Source organism: Molothrus aeneus, chromosome Z (assembly GCF_037042795.1).
Source record: "Molothrus aeneus isolate 106 chromosome Z, BPBGC_Maene_1.0, whole genome shotgun sequence".
Taxonomy (NCBI): domain Eukaryota; kingdom Metazoa; phylum Chordata; class Aves; order Passeriformes; family Icteridae; genus Molothrus; species Molothrus aeneus.
Genome location: NC_089680.1, coordinates 67,998,787 through 68,019,593, shown reverse-complemented (window position 1 = coordinate 68,019,593; position 20,807 = coordinate 67,998,787). Strand labels below are relative to the sequence as shown.

The following is a 20,807-nucleotide window of genomic DNA, read 5'->3' as shown; positions in this document are numbered from 1 at the left end:
TTGAGGTCTGCCAGCTGTGCAGATTTATCTCTATTAGCACAATTGATAATAAACATTTTTCAATGCTTATTTTCACCTTCTTAGTTTGTGCACTGGAGGTTCTGTTGCATTAAGTGTAAGCCGTATGACTGGAAAAGAAAAATGTATTCATGCTATCAAGTTTATTGAACAGCTCTGGTTCATGAGTGGCATATCTTTGTGCTGTTTGCTTCGTTCCAAAGGTAGTTGCTATCAGAAAGGAGTTTGAGGTATCATGCAGAAGTGTTGCATAATGTTTTCTGGTGGCCAGCACTAGATCTGAACATTCAAATAAATGGTATCTGGAGGATGAAAGGTAGTGGAGGGCATTTTCAGTTTCTTGTTTCTCTGACACTGCTTTTATCTTGCAGGGGAGGAAAAAACCCTCTAGTGGTTTTCAGTAATGCAAATTGTGTTCTTCCAGATAGGAGAAGAGGTTTTAAGTGGTATTTTTCAGTAAGAGATTTATATCAAAACAGTTATGCCATAGAGAGCAAGAACTTACTTGAACAGGGCTATGTATTGTTTTTAGAAAGGGGCAGCAGTTTGTTAGGATAGAGTGTAGCAATTGTGCTTGAGTATTTTCTTTATTCAGCATACTTTCATTAAGAATCTTTATATAAATATAAAAAAACGTACTGATGTACTGAAATCCAGATAAGCAGATGCTTTTTTTAGTGTTTTCTGTTGTAAACAAGCTCCTCTAACAGTGTTGTAGTAACTGTTGACATACTCACTTCCTTATAACATACTCTCAGAGATGATTCATCACAGAGCCTTATCAGGGCTGTATTTTGCAACAGTAATTGTTTTGTATCCAATTTGTTAAAATTATAAATTGAATAATAACATCCCGTGCAGTGGAAAATCTCATCAGGAAGTAACGCTAACTGCTCCTGCAGTTTGCCATCTATTTGCAAAGCTTTCATTAAAATTAGTCAGCTTTTACCTGGTGTATTGACCAGGTAATAAGAAAGAGGAGGCAGTGAAAAATGCAAGACTTGTGATTGAAAATGCCAGAATGTACTGGGTGTTTCTTATGAGAGAAATACTCAAAGATAACTCACACAAAGGTTTATGGCATGGAGCTAGAAACTTCCTGCAGCAACTGAAGTTATACTAGCATAAGTAATTTTCCTGCCTTGGATTTGTAGTAAGTCTGAAGAAATTAACTGCCCTTGGAGAAGTTGTGCATCCAGTTTTGGTTGGCTTGTGAAGATTACTGGGCAGAAGAACCGACTTCTGCCTAAAACAGAAAGTTCTGGTGTAGGAAACAGTTGTTTATGCTAAGAATTGATGTGTAGTAGTGAGACAGTAACCTAAGAATACTAGTCTGAGATTTACAGCCAGGAGTGTAAAGGTGGTTGGTACTTAAAACCCTGTAGCCCTTATAATATGTTTTTTTTCTAAAAGCATTTTAAAAATCACTGCTTCAATGTAAGCCGGGGAATCGCTGGAGATCTCAATGTCTTTTCTACTTTTTCACTCTGGATAGGCTTTGACTGGTGGGTGTCTTTAGGGATACTGGGCTTCCTGGAAGGAGGGGCCCTCAGGAGATGGAAGAGGGAGTGGCAGTGGGCCAGAGCTTACAGGAGCAGGGAAGGGGGATATCAAGGTCTCAGAGGTGCAGCTGACCTTGGGAAGGTGAAATAATTAAAACTGTACTGAGTGTGTTTTGTTAAGCAAGTACATGTGCATCCAGAGAATTTTGCTGTTATATCTGGGAGCTCCAAAGATGATTAGCTGCTTCTAAAAATTATTTTAGAGCTGTACTTTTGGAAGTTACATAATGGACATTGTAATGTAAAGCTCTTTAGGGCATAAGCTGACTAAGGAAAGCTGGAGAGATGTTTTCTTTCTGTGAGTTTCAAACAATTGGACAAGTACATCCTAGAGGATTTGGTGGGGTTTTTTGTTTGTTTTCTGGGTTGAGTTGGTTTTTGTTTGGTTTTTTTTTTTTATTGCTTATGGTAGAAACAAAGTGCTGATTGGACCTGGCAATACAGATCTTATTTCTCTAAATTTATGGTGACAGCAGATCACATGGGTCATTCTGGAGACAGAGATCCTTTGTAACTTTGTAAGTGGTTTATTGCTATTCCATAGTCCTATCTTTCAAAATCAGAAATTATTTTGAGATAGTTTTTGGAAAGAACTCAAGAACTATGAGATACTTTAGTAAATTATGATTAAATTAGCATAACAAGTAATGTCTAATGTTTGAGTGGTTCTTGAATGGTGATCTCTGTTTTGAAGTATCTGTATTATTGTCAGTCAGTAAAAGCTGAGGCTGAAGGAGCAAGTTAAGTTGTTACAAAAAAATGGCATAACTCTTGGTAAATAATCCAATGTGGAGGAGCTTACACTCTCTCTGTTGCAGCCAGCACTGGACTGTAGGTCACCATAATGCTAAATGCAAAGGATTGAGTGAGGTGCATTCCTGGGATTAGTTTTCCACTCATTTTGTTCCTGAGGGGAAAATAGTGTGCCCATCACCTCAAGAAACTGGAAAGGAACAGAGGTAAGGAATTTGGCATCCTGAGATCTCAAAGGAAAAGAGAATGAACTTTGCTGTTTTTCTCCTCTGTTAATTTTCTCTGGGGATGTTGGGCAGAAGAGGAGATAGAGAAAAAATAAGTCTGTTCCTCTTTGCATTGGTGCAGTGACAAAGAGATAATTTGCCTTACTTAAATTATGTTGAGAGTAAGTGTAAGGCGAGTAAGAATGCTAAATGAGTTAACTGAACAGTCCTTCTAAGACTGGATGAAGGGCCTAGCTATGACCCCTCCTAGCTCATAATTTTGTAGTAATTTATTATTATTATTTTTAGTTAAAGAAAGGCTGTGATTGCAGATAGTATCTTGAAAAATGAAGATAGTATTTTGTTCTAAGCTTAGTCTCCCCACAAGCCCATTTTCATACCCTGCATTACTGTTCTTTTGCTTCCTCACTGGGAGTGGAAATAGCTGCAGATTCCTCCTCTGGAAGGTAAAAGCAAGGCTGACCTTTCCTGCCCAGTGTAGATGCCTGTTCTGAGGCCATCGGGTTGCACATGTGGGCTGCCCTGCAGTGCCGCAGGGAAGATTCTTAAGAATCCCAAACGAGTGAACTTGCCAATGTGTAGTTGTTTTCCGCAGTCCCCAGTTTTAAGTGCTCGTCTCCTTTTGTTATTTTTAGGTCTCAGTATTTGGCTTTTCTTCTCAGGTCATCTAAAATTTTCTTTTCAATGATATTGTAAACATCTGTTTTAATAGAAGTAGAGCCGTTAGTCTAGGCCTCTGGCATACTCAGAAGTGCAATTAGCACCATGGTCCATTCATCAAGTGTGAATTGCCAGATTAATTTTTCAAGGGAAAATCTTCCATGATTGCATTCTTTGTTTTTTCCTTTAATACGTTTTAACACTGATCCTGCTCACCAGAATAGCATTAATTTACCTCTTCTGTGTACTTCTAAAGCAATCTTTATTGTATTTTCTTTATGGGACATTTTTTTGCTTTGATTTATTTGGAATAGTTTTTTGGTTTGTTTTAAGAAATAGTTTGAAATATTCACAAGTGCCTGCAAATGCTAATTTTCAGTAAAAAAACCCCAAGTAACTTCAGTTGAAATTGTTTATAAATAATACAAACAGATTGCAAACATCTTCTGCAGATTTTTCAAATTAAATCTGTGTCTTACAAAAATTTGGTCTTTGTTTTTCTTGAATTTGAATGGCTCCATCCTGGCAAGTGTTGGCACATTATTTGTTTAGTATTGCACAAGCATATGAAGTAACTGTCTAATGTTTAATATGACAATAATTGCCTCAGAAGCACAGTTACAAAATGTCCATTTTGTCTGTCACTTTGAAAATATATAGGCTTTTTATTAGCATGTAACAGTTGTTTCGGACATAAAGTTTTAGGGCATATTTGTAGGCATATCCAGCAATTCGGTGGTACCCCTTTTTTTAGTAATTTTGACTTTGCCTTGGGTAGTTACTTAAAGGGCTGTTGACTGTGGTATTTCAGGGCTGTGCTTTAGAGATCATACAGCTGAAAATGTCTGGGGAATATCAATCTATCATGTCACTGCTTCTGGGATATGGTTATTCTTTTATGTTTTTCCCTTCCATTTTGTCAGTAAATTTACAGAAACTGAGTTTGATTACATTTATTTCATCATGTGGACCATAAAAAATGAACCTTTTATGGGCCGTGGCTAGGAGAAGGTGGCATGAAAATTGTGTAGGACAGAGAAGAAAAGTGGTTGAGAGTAGCTACACATTCATATAGCAATCACTTTAAGTAAGTGTTGTTTGCAAGTAGTGCTGATCTGTGTGCCTGATAAAATGTAAACTTGACAACACCTTGGAGTTTTATCTGTAACAAACATCTCTGAGTTTCATATATTTTAACTCCTCTCTTAGAAATATTTTTAAGCTTTGACTTGACTTTTGTTTCTTTTTGTTTGAGTTTTTTCCCTGCTTGTGTGAAGCAGTGCTGTGATTTCTTTCACGCTTACTGTTCTGTGTAATTTTTTTCCTCTGTACATTGTTCACATGTCTTCAGTATATCTACCATGCCTTAGCATGGAAGTTTCTCATTCACCTGAGCAGATAAGTGCCAGCCTTGTCTGTGCTTTCCCTGGACCAACCCTGATACTATTCTGTATTGCCATTTATGAAAGCTACCAATCTACAGCACAACCACAGCTCTGAGATTGCTGAAGGTTTTATTGTTCTGTCTCCAGATGTGTTTTTCACTATGAAGTTAGATCACCAACCTTTTCATTCCTTGACTGAAATCCCTCATTCCCTTGAAGAAGAAAGGTGTTAGAAAATACAGTGGATAGACATTTGCTGTTTTGCCCTTTCTGTGCTGTTAGCTGGAGTTCTAACTTGTATTTTCCATGTTGTTCTCTACATGTATCATCTCTCATGTTACAAATCAGCTTGGGTTTTCAAAGCCAGCATAGTGTCTAGTGTAATTTGATAACAAAAGAATTGGAACGTTTTCAGAGAAGAGGCAAAATTCTTACTATTTAATCATGTTTTTATATATGTTGCCTGTTATGAAACTAAGTAGTTGCAATACACGGAAAACGCTCATGTTGTGGATTATTTGCACTAAACTATGCAAAATGCCAGTGGGAAATAAAAAGGAGAAGAGAATGGCAGAGCCTAGTACTTTCTGACCAGGTTCTTCTAGACAGTCCACATGTGGAAGCTGTGATGTTTAACATCAGATTTATTTATTTGAAGATAGTTGATGGTATACAGGATTTTTGTTTTAACATCATGTCACAAAACACAGTGAGAACACAATACAGATACAAGTCAAACACAGCAGAAGAGAGCAATTGCAGTGCACAGCTCAATCACAGAGCACCACTATGGTTCCCAGCCTCTCTCTAACATGATCACCCCCACCACACTGGGCGTCCCTGGCTTTGCTAGGAGTAAATGTGTGAATTGAAACTGGCTCAAGCTCATCACTCACTTTGAAATTCTGTCAGTTCATTATGTTTTTATAGTTTTTATTTTGGGCTGAGGTATGTATAGCACCCCACACTGGCCTGGCTAACACACTCCTAGACATTCACACTCTTAATGAGCTTGGGTAGAAATACACACCAGCTGATTTTTTCAGCTGTTCAGTTGTTTGTCAAAATCAAGACTGACCCTCAGATCCTCTTGGTGTTGAGATCAAGTCAGCTTTTTTTGCAACAGCTATGCTCAGTCCCACCCAGCCACATTCTTCCTGAGCTTCATGGACACATACCCTGGCCCATCTCTGGTCCTTCTCCCATGGCAGGGCGTTACTGATCAACCACAGAGGACACACAGAGAACAAATAAACTGGGCTTTTGGTGTTTGGCTGCATTGTATTGGTATATAGTTTGGTGTGATTTTATGGCTCCCTGGTTATGTCCGAGGTTACCTTTCTGAACATCGGTTCCCATACTGGTGTGCAGCAGTGGAGTAGCTAAGGAATACAGGAAGCAAGGGGAAAAAGATAAGATTAGTACTTAAATTTCACAGAGAACTATATGCATAGGTCCTTTCTGTAATTTCTCTGTTGAAAATAGCAAACATGTCCAGTCAGTACAACTGGTTTTAGCAATATGATTTAATTAGTCTGGTTCCAGACTGAGGGAATGAAAAATGTGGATCAGATTTAGTGGTGAGGATCACATTTCACAATGGCTTGGAAAAATGCTGAGTGGAATAGTAATTTTAGTGCTTTTTCAGGGCTCTAACCTTATCATTTTTTCAGCACCCTCATTCATTGCCCTTTGTGATTTTCTCTTGGTTTTTTCTTGGCATCAGAACACTTCTAGTAGTGAGAAGTGAAGAACACTTCATCAGTACAGTAGTCACCTGCTTCCTTGGCATTCAGTTCATCTTATTATCCCATCTACTTCTGTATTTGTTTCCCACAAAATTCTTCAGAAATATGATTCCCCACAAATGTTGTTCCTGATTCCTGCATAAAGCATTTCATAGCACCAAAACCAGTCTTCAAAGCACAGTGCAAAATAGGCATCACATATCATGTCTGCAGTATTGTATGAAATGCTCGTAGAAGCAGGTGGATAATGAGGAAGAAACTGCATTCATAAAGGAGGCTTGATCGGAGGTTAGGAACTTGCTTTTCCTAAGCTTGTTCTTCTGTTTTTATAATTATAGTACCTTTCAAAACTTAGCTGTACATTGGTTTGCATTTTAACAAAAGCATATTATGGAGTTTGTTACTTTATATTGGTAATATCTTAATAATAATAAATAATTGTTACTGTATATTTAATATATTAAAACCTGGCAGGATATATTGGGTATAACATGTGGTGTGTATGTTTCAGTAAGCAACCCGCTGTTGTTACTGTAATAAAAGCTCAAGGAAATTGTAGCTTCTAAGCTAAGATAGGTAATGAATTTTTAATTTATCCTATGCATCTAATCTATTTTCTTACGTTCTTGGATGACGGTAGAGAAGCAAATTGGCTGGCTAGTCTGACCCTTCTTATCTCGTTCTCACGCATTGACCCAGCTTGTCCTGTTGGACAGTTTGGGTGCCTCAGCATCACAGCAATGATTTTTTTTCTTGATGGAATTCAAATAGATGTATTGGATCAATATAAAGTTTTTGAACAGTACAGGCTTTGTCAATTGACTGTTCTCTCTGTATGAAGCAGGTCTCTGTACAGTCTGTTGCCTAAAGGTTCAGACCAGTGTCTTGTACTGGCAGAAATCTTTGTGCTCTCTGTATTAATTTTATACACTGCTGAGTTTTTGATCTGTTTTAAAATCTTGTATCATTAAGAGGCAGCCCACCTTGAACTATAAATGTATGGTATGAGTGTTAGTCATAGTGACTCTGCCTTATCTGTCATTGTTTGCTGAGGAGAGAAACAGTATGCTGTATGGCCACCCCAGTTCTCTCGGTCTCAGTTGTCACAATCCTGTAGTAGTTCAGTGCTGCAGTTACAATTGTGGCTGACTTACTGGTTGAGATTTTTAAATTGAGTCTTTCCCACTTTAATAATTTGGCTTATTAAACTTGATTTCTAAACATGAACTTTATTTTTCCCCCACCCAGAGCTACCTTCTGCATAGATGGTAGCTCTTTGCTCAGATGCTTCCTTTTCTGAGTTACAGCAACATCCAAAGATTATGTTCCAGTTCCCACCTGCCTTGTGATAAACAAGCACACTGGGAAGCATGATCTGTGGGAGCGCTCACACCTTAAGGGAGAGTGCAGCAATGGTTCCTAAAACCTTTTTAAGGAATTGCAGAGGAGAGCCTGACTCTGCCATGAATACACAGTTACAATGGCTATGTTAATCTTAAGTATTCAGTAGTAGCTGGAGGCATCACTTGCACATCAAACTAGAGTATCACAAGCAGCCCTCCTCTATTGTGATAGCTTCTTTTTAGGTAGTCTGCCCTTTCACTGTGTTGTTTGGTTTTGGTTTTTTTTGGTTGTTGTTTTGGGTTTTTGGGTAGTTTTTTTGCTTGTTTGTTTTTATTTTTATTTTTGGGGTTTTGTGGTTTGTTTGTTGGTTGGTTTTGGGTTTTGTTGTTGTTTTTTTGTTTTGTGGTTGTTTTGTTTTTTGGGTTTTTTAAAAGTTTATTAGCACTTGGAAACTGAAACAATCCAATTAATGAAAGGGTAATTTTGGATGGTAAAAGATAGAGCAAGCTTTCCTTGTCCTTAATAAAGCTATCCTTTGGTTGTTTAGAGAAGAGAGATGCTATACTGAGCACAGAGGTATTGGATACCCATCTTTGGCAGGGGCTGCTAGGCCAGGCTGCTGTAAAACCAGGCACAATTCATGTTGTTTCTTACCCAGCTTGCAGTGTGCTAGGGGACATGAAGAACAGCTGAGCTGACTGCAGAGGGTGAAGAGGACAAAGACAAATCCATTGGAAGTCTGCCTCATTAGTTTCACTGTTCAGAGAACAAGTTGCTTTTCATTGAGATTTTCAAATTAATGGTGTCCTTTTATATTACAAGGCCATGTGTATGGGCATTATTAGTCTTGTATTTAATTTAAACAACAGCTGGTGATCATTTAATTACAGGGTATGAAAGGGAATGACACTTGACTATGTAGCATTGTTTTATTCAATTTGGAGAATTGTAGCCATTTTTCATGTACTATTTGAAAGCTGTGGTGAAGGATGTGCATTTTGTGAACAAACTTGTGAGCTTCATTGCAACAATTCTACTCTGTTATGGAAATAAGGTAAAACAGTGGCTTAAAAACATACCAGATTTTCTGAAAATCTGAAGGAAGTAACGAACAGATTGGTACAATTGGTCTGCTTCTTTTTTCTCTGCACTGTGAAATCAGTGCATAGTTTCCTTCTGCTGAAGGTCAAAAATATTTCAAGGTATTAAGGATGTTTCTTGGTTTATTCAGAGTTTTCAGTGTACATACTTTATAGAAGCTGTGTAGGATATGCCCATAGCAAGCCTGAGCTACTGAGTTTTTACATGAAAAATGAGGCTGCCTTGAGAATCTTAAATGTTCTGCAACATAAAATTGTGTATGTGTATAGTTGTACTGAAACAAATAACTACATGTATGTAAGGTATTTTTGTAGCTGATGTAATAAAAGTCCTATTGACTGCACTGACAATTGAGGATACCCAGAGAATTACTAGTTACACAGTATTTAAAAAGGCAGAATTCACATCCAAATACCTTTTTAAAATTATCTTTCTTGTCTTGAAGGGAGAGTTTTTTTCATTAACAATGAGAATACTGTATGTGAAGAGCCAGTTGGTTCTGGTCTCTCTGCTGTCAGGCAGCTGCTTTCACACATCAGCATGGGAAGACAGCTATGGTTTTGCTGGCTTCCAGTATTATAAAGGTAGAATTTATATCAAAATAGGACTTACTAACTGATTCATTGCAAATGAAACAAGAGAAATTACTTTTAGGTGACCCGCCCAATAGAATATCAGATTGAGGGACTGAAAGTGGGTGGAGGATTAGAAGCAGTTTGTATTTCAGCCTGAATCTTGGCAGCAGAGCAGTGTTTGCTGTGTTGCTTGGTCTGGTGTGAAAGGTCACTTCTGTTTTCATACCCAGCATAACTTGAAGCTGTTTCTTTACGACTACAAAGAAAGACTTCAGGGCCAGTGGCTAGTTCTCCTCCTGGACTTTCCAGGTGTAGTTATCAATACTTAGTGTTGAATTCTGGCTGATGAATTTGGTGAAACGATGAATGGGGTATTTAAGGAGAAGAAAAGAATGGGAACAATTAAAATTCTTTTAAGAACTGTTCTTGGTTTTTAAGTTGTGTAGCTAACCTAATTTCAATGTTGTGAGTTATCCTAGACTGATATGTATTTTTGCATGCTATCAGCTAAGTGTGGAAAGTATCTTTCATCAAAAGCATCTGCTGCAGAAAGAAAATTAGTTTGGGTTCTTCATATGTGGGTTAGTAGATAAGAATCACTGAAACTCACTGGCGTGGGACTGACGAGAGCAACAACTGCAGAAGATTAGCTCGCAGTGATGTAAGCGTTAGTTGCAAAATCAAAGCAAATCCTTTGCATGGAGCTATCCACTTTCACCAGAATGATAACCTCTATATGTCTAAAGGCCTTAAAACGTGGTACACCTCATTCTATAATGCAAATTTTAGTCAGCATTTAATGTAAGGGTTTATAGCACAAGACTCAGGCTATGTCTTAATGCAGTAGCATTATAGCTAATCTATGCATTCCTAGCTGAATTATTCCTCGTTGTATTTGCCCTTATAAAGGATATGGTGAACGAATGTGTGTTCTGCCTGGAAAGAAAAATTCCCATGTTAAAAAACTATTAGTTAAATTGTTAGTTGTATGTGGAATTTTTTTAGACTTTGTTCTACTGAAGTTCCTATTGCCTGCTAGAGAAAACCAGCATTACTATAGCTGCCATATAATATTGTCTCTTCTCTAGTGCTAAGTGGTTTGCGAATTGATTCATTTGTTTCTTTCCTTTCTGTCTTCCAGCTTCATTTAGCAGCCCTGGCTTCATTAAAGGGAGACATTGTGGAGCTTAATAAGCGTCTACAACAAACAGAAAAGGAGCGTGACCTATTGGAAAAGAAATTGGCAAAAGCACAGGTGAGCAATAGTTCAAGATTCTGAAGATCCTTGGTTTTGTGCAGTCCTTGTCCTGAGAGAGGATAAAATTCCAAACAATGTCACAAGTCAAAAGAATTTTAAGACTACAAGACACATAGTTGCCATGGGTTATACCTTTTATGTGTTGAAGACATTCTTCTAAAAAAAAAAAAGTAAAAATTAATTAGATACATTTTGTTTTGAAGTCAGTATAAGCAACAAGTGCTTTGAATTATTGTAGAATATAAGACTTACAGGTTGCTCTCAGTGGGTTAGGTAACAGGTTGCAGAGCCTTGCACTCCTGGGTCACATTTAAACACAGCACAAATTAACACTGATCAAAAGTTACTGCCAATTTTCAGTTGTTTTGATGTTATGGGAGAAGTTACTTGTGATCTCAGTCTAGCTTCCAGTATGCCAGTTGGAATTGTGGAAAATACAGCCAGTGGAAAGCCAAGGGGTTTAATAAGAATAAGGTTGGAACTCTGATGCTTTCATAGCTCTTACATAGTGGCAAATGCAAGCAAGGAAAATCAAACTAATACCTTTTAAAAATAGTTAACATTTCAAAACTAATTCAGAATGCTTGGATACAGACAAAAAAACCATTTTGTCCTGTGCCACTTTATTTGTTGCTCAGAGATGTTGTAGAATCTCCAGCCTTGGAAGTACTCAAGGCACCTGGACCTGTTCTTGGGTTGGGTAAGGGACTGAGTGAGTAAGTTCCCTGCAATCCTTAGCCTTTCTGTGACTTTACAGATTTAAATTTTCTATATTTATTTCATTTTGATGAGACCTTTCATCTGTGTTACTTAAATTCAAGCCAAATATAGAAGTGTTTAAGCAGTCTCGATTTTCAGGCTCTTTCTTCAGTCCTCCCTTATTTTGGCCTTTGTCTGCATTCCCTAATGTTTTTTTCAGCTGCTTTTAAGATTTATGGGCTTGTAAGTGATACTGTTATTGCAGACCATCAATGTAACATCCAGAAATAAAATCACTTTCATGTTTTTATTCTCCTCAATATGTGATCCAGAGCCACGCTGGGAGTTAACATGGTTTATCAGCTATAATCCTGAGAGCCTTTTGTAATTTCTGTGGCATTCTTGGGATAGTCCTCTTTCTGGCTTACAGTTTGCTATGAGGCTGCATTAAACTCTCAGATGGATTCACTGTATCCAAATGATCCACATCATTCTGCATGATTGCACTGATTTTATTGTTGTTATTTGTAACTCCGGAGGGTCTGGTGCTAACCACAGGTTTTTGTTAGTATTTTATTTTTATTTCTGGATCTTTATTTAAAAGTAGAGATATTATCTCTCAGCCCATGGAGAGTGCCTTGTAGGTGCTCCCATACAGTACTGAATACACAGTGATGGCAATTGGGATTAAGGATCAGTCCTTAATACCAATTAACGTGTGCTCTGTTAGCTCAAGATTGTTGTTTTCTTTGATGGGTTACCAATTACGCATGCGTACATAATGCTTAGTTTGTAATGCTGGGGGTTTTACTTGATATTGAGCCATGCAAACACAAACATAGTGATCAGTGCCTCCTGACCTGTGAAGAGTACACAACTGGAATATCCGAAAAGCAGGCTCATAGCTGGATTTTGGATAAACAAATAAGTCTTTATAATGAACAGTTTTATATAAAGGTTTAATGATTTATCTCTTTGCACTTCATTTTTTTCTAAAGCCCTCCAGAGGATAGAATTTAGTATGTGTTAAATAAAATACAAATCTTTACTAAGGAATTCAAATCATTAAACAAACACAACTCATATACTGAATGTGTTGGCAGTGCTTAAGTACCAAAACATACACTGGTGAAACCACTGCACCTTGCCTTCTTTTTCTAACTGCATACCAAGTACTTGTGCCACTTAACATATTTTTTTTAACTTTTCTTCCCACTCCACAGAGATTAGTTCATTATTCTTTCCTCTACAGCCTCTGTCTAATGTGAATCAGAGGTTCAGAAGGCATAAATTAAATAGGAGGTGTTTGAGGTTCTGCATAACCACACTCAGATGCTAGTGGGTCAGTATTAAATCTGTATTCTGTATCTGACTGTACTTACCAAGGCAGCACATGTTTCATTTTAGCTGGCATGGTAAATGCTCTCTGGAACAAATAGCTCTTAAAACGCATTTTTTGTAATACCTTTCCCATCATTTCATGATGCATGTGAGGCATTTGGAAGAAAGGATTAGTGATTTGCAGAGTGGAGGTGATTTGGGGAACCACAGCTCAAGTAATAGATGACAAATGGTGAAGAAAGCTAGTTGGACAGCATGGGTTTAAGGTTTTGTGAAGTGATGTAATTGATTAGTGGTTGTTGTAGCATACTCCCTTCCAAATCTGCAGCCTATAGAGACCAGATACAGCATTTCTCTGCATGCTTCTATTATTTCAGTAACATAGCAGATCTCTTTGTGTTTTTATCAGAGTACAATTCAGCAATAAAATGATCTCTTGAATGAAATTTGCTGTGAAACACTGGTCAACCACAACTAATGTCTTCTTCCAAAAATCTTTCTGTGATTATGATAATTCTTGTACTTTCTACTGGCTCTGTGTGGCACAGTATCCTGGCTTTGATAGTGATAAACGGTGGGAGTCTGAAGGGAGAGCATAAGAAATGCACATAGAGGATTTTCCTCTTTCATATCCCCCACCTTTCTGCCAACATCTGTGAGCAGGAGGCCATATCACATCTCTATAGTCATGTCCTCCATGGATTTATATAATCTTCTTTCTAATCTGTCTACATTCTTGGCATTTCCAATATCCTGTGACATTGAGTTCTGTAGTTCTGTGATTGAGCATGGGATTTAATAACATGCTGAATGTTTCAGCAAGTACAACAAGAATAGATAATTCACTTACTATATTTTTCTTATAATTTCATCTCCTTTCACAAGGTTATCCTGCTCTCTCATTCTTATGCTTAGTCATTGTTATTTTATAATAGCTCTAGACACAGAATATGCTGTATTGTTCTGGATCCTGTGTCACAGCAGTAAGTTTCATTACTGCAGTAATAGTTCTTTGCCATCCTCTTGATTATTCAGAATATAGAGAGGAACAGCAGAATTACAGTATAAGAGTAAAACCAACACTCTGTAGACATATAAGAACAGAAGCAACATTCTCTGTAGACATGTAAGAACATGTGAACTTCACAGGAAGGCTTTAGTTTCTCATTTAACAGAGAAACTTGAAATAGGAATGCATGGTGTTCAAATGAACATTGAAATGACTTTGTTTTGTTGTGTGATGTCCTTATCAGACATAGATTAATTTTGTGTTTGTATTCCTCTTCCACATTAAGTATACACAGAACGTATCACAGAACAATTAATTCTGACCATGCATGCTTTTGTGATTGAGGATTTAGCACTATAGACTTTTTTTTATACTTAAATTTAGATTAATTGATTGCTACTTTTAAATCTGCCACTCCTCTCAAATTAAAACACTGTATTAGTTGAGCTAAGATTTTTAGCTTCTGTAATCCTGTTAGACAGGTTTATCACTGTGGCTTGTTCAGGTGATGACTTGTATTCTTGGTGAACAGCACCACAGCCAGGGTTTGTCTCTGCAGGGCCTGGGGCACTGGGGCATCTCGTAATGAGCACCGCTGCTAGTAGTTCCTTTTTGTTTGACCTCTGATTGAACACTGCAAATTTAATATAAAGATTAACAGAATTTAACATATTGCTGGTGTTTCTTTCACTAAGAATATATGAACATTAATAGGAAATAGAATCACTTGTTCAGACAATAAGTTTGAATTAAAATGTTTTCTCTTGTCATTCTTCTTCCTCATACACTTCTTGCTGTTGTTGTTTCCTAGCATCAAGAGATCAGACAGTGGCGGTTCCAACCATTGTTAATTTTTATTGTAAATGAAATGACCTTTTTAATCCGTACCAAATAACAACCAAGAGTTCTCAACTTATATTGAGAACTGTGCTGGAAACTTCTCTTCTGACTCCAACAATTAATTGCTCATCTTTTGCAACCTCTCAGTTGGTTATCCCTGTGTTTACTTTCTCGGAGAATTAGACCTCTTAAGGGTTTTGAGACTGGAGCTCTTAAGTATGAGGCTGGAAGAAAGATGAGGAAAAGGGTATAAGGTATTTATTATTTATTATTAAGGGTATAGATATTTATATTTACCTTGTACTGTGTGACTGACATGCAAATAAATCTTAGGAGGTGAATGTGTACCCCTTGGAAAGAAATAGAGACCGGTGGTAGATTGCTGTTTTGAGACTCAAACCATAAAGAAACTAAGGATGGTGGTGAACAGCCACAGTAGTATCCCAGAGAAAAACTTCAGCAGTGGGTAGAAAAACATGCATTTGTCTTTTCCTTTTTAAGTTTTCAGATGACAGTTCCATAATAAAGAGCACTTTTGAATAACCAGAACAAATTTCCACTGGTGCGTTTTGGGATTCTTACTGAACCATGTTTCCATTGCTTGGATGCTTTTGCCATTTTTTCTTGATGGCTGACCAGAACTTAGGAAATGCAATTCTGTTCCCTGCCTCAAAGACAGACCAGTCCTCAGTATCATGGCTTATCTTTTACAGAGGTTTCCTTTCAGCCTTTTCCAGTTGCTTTTACCTAAGATAATTCAAAAGCTCTTTTAAAAAGTGAAATGTGAAGTTATTATTGTATATTGCCAGACTGCTGGTTGTTCACAAAGTACATCTGTCACTGAATGATGTTATCCTGAAAAATGGTCACTGAAAAATGGCTGGAGAAAACAGAAATCAAGTTGTAATGTGGCTGAAACCCATTAGCAAAAGTCCATATATCTTCAGTCAATAGAAACAAATTCTGCTTTTCAGGCATAGCTTAGAAAGACAAAAATTGTTGTGATTGGGGTTTTATTTATTATCTGGAAACAATTATTATACACTCTATCTGAAACATCCCTTTGGTTTAAAAGCTAAAAAAACCACAAGTGCACATAATAGATTGGTCTTGATAATGGTGAGGTAGCATTTGTGGACAAATACGTGTGTCAGAAGAAATTCAGGTTTAGAAAGGCTAAAGAAGCAACTCTTTATTGCCCCTAAATCTACTTTAAAGTTTTTGTGAAACACTTTCTCTGTGTTATTTCTGCAGTTTGAAATCTTCAGAAAGATACAATGTTAAGATGTGGAAATGTGAGATATAAGCTGTAGAATGATCCTACTGTAAAGAGTCATCATAAGGTACATGTACAGCCTATCAGTTGCCAACCTGAAGTTTCATAAGCCAAGTGAACATTATCAGTCTTCTGAAATGTCTTCCTTTCCTCTCCTTTGCAGTATGATGATATGATCTGTTTTCCTTAGTGTAGGTGAAAGTGATTTTTACTACAGCTGAAGGTAGAAACTATTTTGTTGTAGTCTGTGGAAGGGTGCTCTGATGTCTGTGCTACTTTTAAGTGTGCATATTCATGGAAGTTAAAAACTGTGGAATAAATTTATTTAAAATTAAAAATAAAAATGTTATTGAAGCTTATTGTAAATTTTAATTTTCAAGCAGTCTTTTTATGTTATCAAGCTGTGAATGTAAGTGGACAAAAATATGGGAGCAAATTATGAAAATTCTGGCACATCTACTCCTTCATTATTTTTTGTAGTCCAAAGGGTTTAGGGAGTTAGCTTGTATAGAGTGTTTACTTGATTTGAAAAAAAAAACCTGTTTGATTCAGCAGTTTTGGAGGACCTCCAATATTACTATCAGTTTTGGCCCTTAGAAATGCTAAGATTTTACATTGCTGCTCTTCAATTAAGGAGTGTGGGTTTTATACTGTTAAGTGACTTGTGAGTTTTGGTTTTTTTGACAGCATGGTACTTGACATTGTGTGATTGCTAGGAGGCTTGACTGGAGGGGGTCAGAAGCAAAATGTTAGAAATGAAAGCAAAGCTTCAATCAGCATGCAGTACTGGCTTGTCATTGCAGTGGTTTGTAATGGTTTATTGTAGCCAGGGAGACTATATTTAAAATGCTGTGGGAAGGAAAAAGGAGGATTTCATGATATGGATGAAAAACAAGCAGTCATGTAGCTCTTTATTGTTCAAATCATGAGCATTTTATTGGAGATTACGAACATATTAAAAATATGCTGTTACCTATAAACATTACTAAAAGCAAGTACTTACACTAGAGATGAAGTTATAACCTAAAAGTGTGATTACTTTATAATAATGTGGTTTCTGCTGTAAGATTTGTTCTATTTCAGACCACAATGGGGAGATCCTATGATTCAAAGATTATATATTTATGGCTATTTTGAGTTGCAAATAGTGGGGTTTTTTTCCAAGCAGAAATGGCAACTTCTCTTTAGGAAAAAAAACAAGTAAGTACACCGCATAGTCTGTCAGTTCTCAAATACTGTAACTGCCTACCTGCATACACCTGTCCTTTTCTCTTGTTAAGGCACTGTTGGTTTGATGAGTAGGAAAACCATAGTGCAGTGCACTCCTGCCCTGTGCCCAATCCCCTGCAGCTGTCCATAACACCCTTTCTGTTTCCTTGCTTCTCTGCTGCAGTGTGAGCAGTCCCACCTGATGAGAGAGCACGAGGATGTGCAGGAGCGAACGACGCTGCGCTACGAGGAGCGGATCACAGAGCTGCACAGCATCATTGCTGAGCTCAACAAGAAAATCGATCGGCTGCAGGGAGCAACCATAAGGTACTGCAGCTTCCTGGGAATTCTGGGCCAGGGCAAGACCTGGTGCAAGACGTGGTGCGAGTTATGCTCTAATATGATGACGACTTTCAGGCTTGTCATGACGGGTACAGAATAGCTGCCCATAATCATGGTGCGTGTTCTGCGGAGTATCATCCCAAGCACCCAAGAAGGGCTTCCTTCTCTCTGGCAAAGCCACACTTTACAAAACCTGACAACCTGCACTGCAAAACATGCACCATGACATCTAAATATTCCTTTTTGTAATGTGCCAGTGTACCATATAAGTGATAGCAACAGTGTGTAAAGGAAGATGAAGACACCCGACTTGAATCTCAGCTTTTAACTTTATTTTGCAGCCTCCTGTAGATCACCTAAGCAAAATCATTTGTGGGAAAGATACAGTTCAAATAGATATCAGTAGGTTTTGCCTCTTCTTGTGCTGGCTTTTTTGACAAAACACAATGGTACAAATCATGTTGTTGCCTGGTTCTGCAGCAGCAAAGCTTGGGGTATTACACTAGGTTGTTACTGTGTTAAAATAAACTTTATATTTGACTACATGGAAACAGTTTTCCTCACTTTTTACATGTTTATGTTTTTACATATTATTTTCAATGTAGAAAAGTTGAACTGGAGTGCAGACGGAGCTTCCTAAAGTTTACCTAGTGAAGATGCAATGATATGCCAGAATCTGTGGATTTTCTAGAGAACATTAAGTTAGATTTGATGCATTTGTGGGTAATGTTGATGTGGTGCTCTGGCCATATAGCAAATTTTCAGTTTTTCTTTACTTATTAGTTGCACTTATTTTTTGGCAATTGCTTCATTTCTTTGTTGCGAGTACTTCTGCTAGCACAAGACAATGTTGTTACAACTACTCACTTAATCTTTCATTAATATATTAGAATGGAAAAAGAAGAATGTTTGGTATACCATAAAAAAGACGAAACACAATCACATAAATATTTACCACTACTAAAGCAGTGTTAGAATCACATGTTCATGTTATTTAATAACATAAGTACTGTTGCCTATGAGATGATCGTAACTAGCAATGGTCACGGTGAGATTTTTCAGGTATTTTCTGCTGGTAGTAGTTCTCTGAAAAAAATCCCCATGACTCCCTTCTTCATTTATGCTTGATACCTCTGCAGACAAACTTTCCATTTGTCTTTTAAAAAGACTAGTTGAAAAGCAAAATCTGAGAAAGCATGAGAACTGCACTGATTTTTTTTCTTCTTGAGTGACAGAAAAGCTCTATGACATTTAAGAAGAATATTACATAGAATTCATAAAAATGGTGTGTTTGGAATCCTTGTGGCAAAGTAAATGCCAGGTAGTGTAAAATTATGAAGAACTGGAATCAGATGGATACCTCTGAATGTTTAACCATGTCCATAAATGAGTCAGTTGTGACATGCACAGGAACATGAGGTGTAAGAAACAAGCCTAATGGGATGTACATGTTGCTTCTCATGAAAAATGCAGGTTTTCTGTCCCTTTTGGGCAGTTCTGGCCTTTAAAGGCATCAGAACAATACTACTGCAACAGGTGCCACACCATTGTCATGCCACTCCAGTTTAATTCAATCATATGAGAGCTTGTTTTGCTCAGACAGCTGGAATGCCTCATCTGGTTTTATTTGTTTTGGTTTTATTAGTAAGAACCAAAAATGTTTTTTAAAGTTAGTGGCTCTTTTTATTTCCTTTAATGATGGAAATAGCTTATTTTCTTTGTCAGGCCAATAATTTGGTGCCTGGGGAACAGAGGAGAAATATTCCTTCTGAAAATGGAAACTGAAGGGATTCCACAGGATTTGTAAAGCCAGCTGAAAGAAGGAAAACTGATATCTCCTGCTGTGGCTATCTGTAAATCCACTCTGGAATCCACATGTGTCAGTCTTGAGAAGCTGTCTGTGCATCCCACAGAGCAAGGGTGGTGCAGTTGCTGTCCTTGCTGGAGCAGGTGTGACTCGCAGCGCTCCACCCTTGGCTCTGGGGACTGCTGAGTCTGGGAGCTGGAGCAGAACAGTCCTGAGTGAAGATGTTCTGGGAACACAGCGCTGCTGGGGCCTCAGCAGTTACACTTTCCTCTAAAACAGGAAGATTTTAGTTTTGATTTGTCTCTTTGAAACCTGCAGGTAGTATTGAGGAGAGGCTTTACTTGTGCTGCCACAAAATTTGGGCTGTCTTTCTGGAACCAGAGCTTACATTAATTGCATAACAGATTAATGTTTCCCCAGTGCTGACACAGTGACTCTCTTTTTCACATATCAGTTTTAGATTGTAAAAATAAACTAACGTGTAGCTTCATGTACCTCTACTCTGTGACATTCCTTATAGTTCCTAAACACAAAAATATTTTGGAAACAATTAGAAGAAACCAGTGCTTCATGGAGGGTATTTGACTATCCTCTTTAAATTGTATTATATTTATTTGAATGTGAAGCAGTGCCCTCAGAATGTCAGAAACAGAAAGTAAGGAGACACCATGTTTAAATCGAATAAGGTGTTGCAACAGTCTGAGGAGGAGTGTTGGCAGGCTATATAAGCTGGTTAATATTCTCCATTCTGAGAATTTTTGTCTCTATTTTTTGGTGTGTGTTGGGGGTTTTTTGCTTTTGCACTGTCAGACTTTAGAAGTGTAATGGCTTTTGCTCATGCAGTTTAGTAATGCTGGCTCTAGAATCATGGAGGGGTTTGGGTAGGAAGGGACTTGTAAGACCATCTAGTTCCAGCCACTGCTATGGGCAGGGACACCTTCCACAAAACCAGGTGGCTCAGGGCTCTATCTAGCTTGGCTAGGGACACTTTCAGGAATGGGGCAGCCACAGCTTTCCTGGGAGAAAGCTTAACTCACATGTCAATGCATGTGTCTCTTTCCAGGTGTATCTGATATGCTGATACCCGTGGCAGTAATCTTACAGGAATGTTTTCAGTAGTTTACAGGATTTTTCGAGGTTTGCTAGGCATTTCTTGGGTCCATGTGTGTGGCCTCATGAATTTTTAGCTGCAGCTCTTGCTCTGCATTCTTCCAGCATTCCTTGAGTAAAATGAGTTCACCATGCTTGGGGGAGCAAGCCAGCATTCATCTGCAATTGTCTCATCTCCCTACTGCTGATGCTCCGGACAGCCTAGCTGGTTTGGAATCCCCCTTCCAAAAAGAGGTAGTAAGGTGAAAAAAGTGTGTTCCAGCACTCAAATACTCAGGTGCAAGTAGACGAGCCCCTGTTGCCAAAGATCTCTGTCCTTTGACAAGGTCCATGCAATTTTATCTCAAAGTGTACAGCCTAGAAGATGGGAAAACCAGTCAAATGGATCTTCCCAGAGTCATATTGTAAATACTTGGACATAAAGGATGCACCCAGTTACTCTGAAAGATGAAAAGGATTTAGAAATTACACAGTAGAGTACTAAAATGTAATAATGTCTATATTTAGGTGAGAATTTCTGACTTCAGAAGTTTTTCATATAGC

General features: G+C 37.8%; 1 protein-coding gene across 1 annotated transcript in view; it reads left to right on the top strand.

Moving 5' to 3' along the window:
- The window catches only part of MCC (MCC regulator of WNT signaling pathway), a 102,196-nt gene that overhangs the window by 26,341 nt on the left and 55,048 nt on the right, over positions 1-20,807 (top strand). The window contains exons 2-3 of the mRNA XM_066569111.1: positions 10,515-10,628; positions 17,190-17,332. Coding sequence (XP_066425208.1) covers positions 17,208-17,332 — 125 coding nt within the window. The 5' untranslated portion in view covers positions 10,515-10,628; positions 17,190-17,207. The remainder of the gene's footprint in view (positions 1-10,514; positions 10,629-17,189; positions 17,333-20,807) is intronic.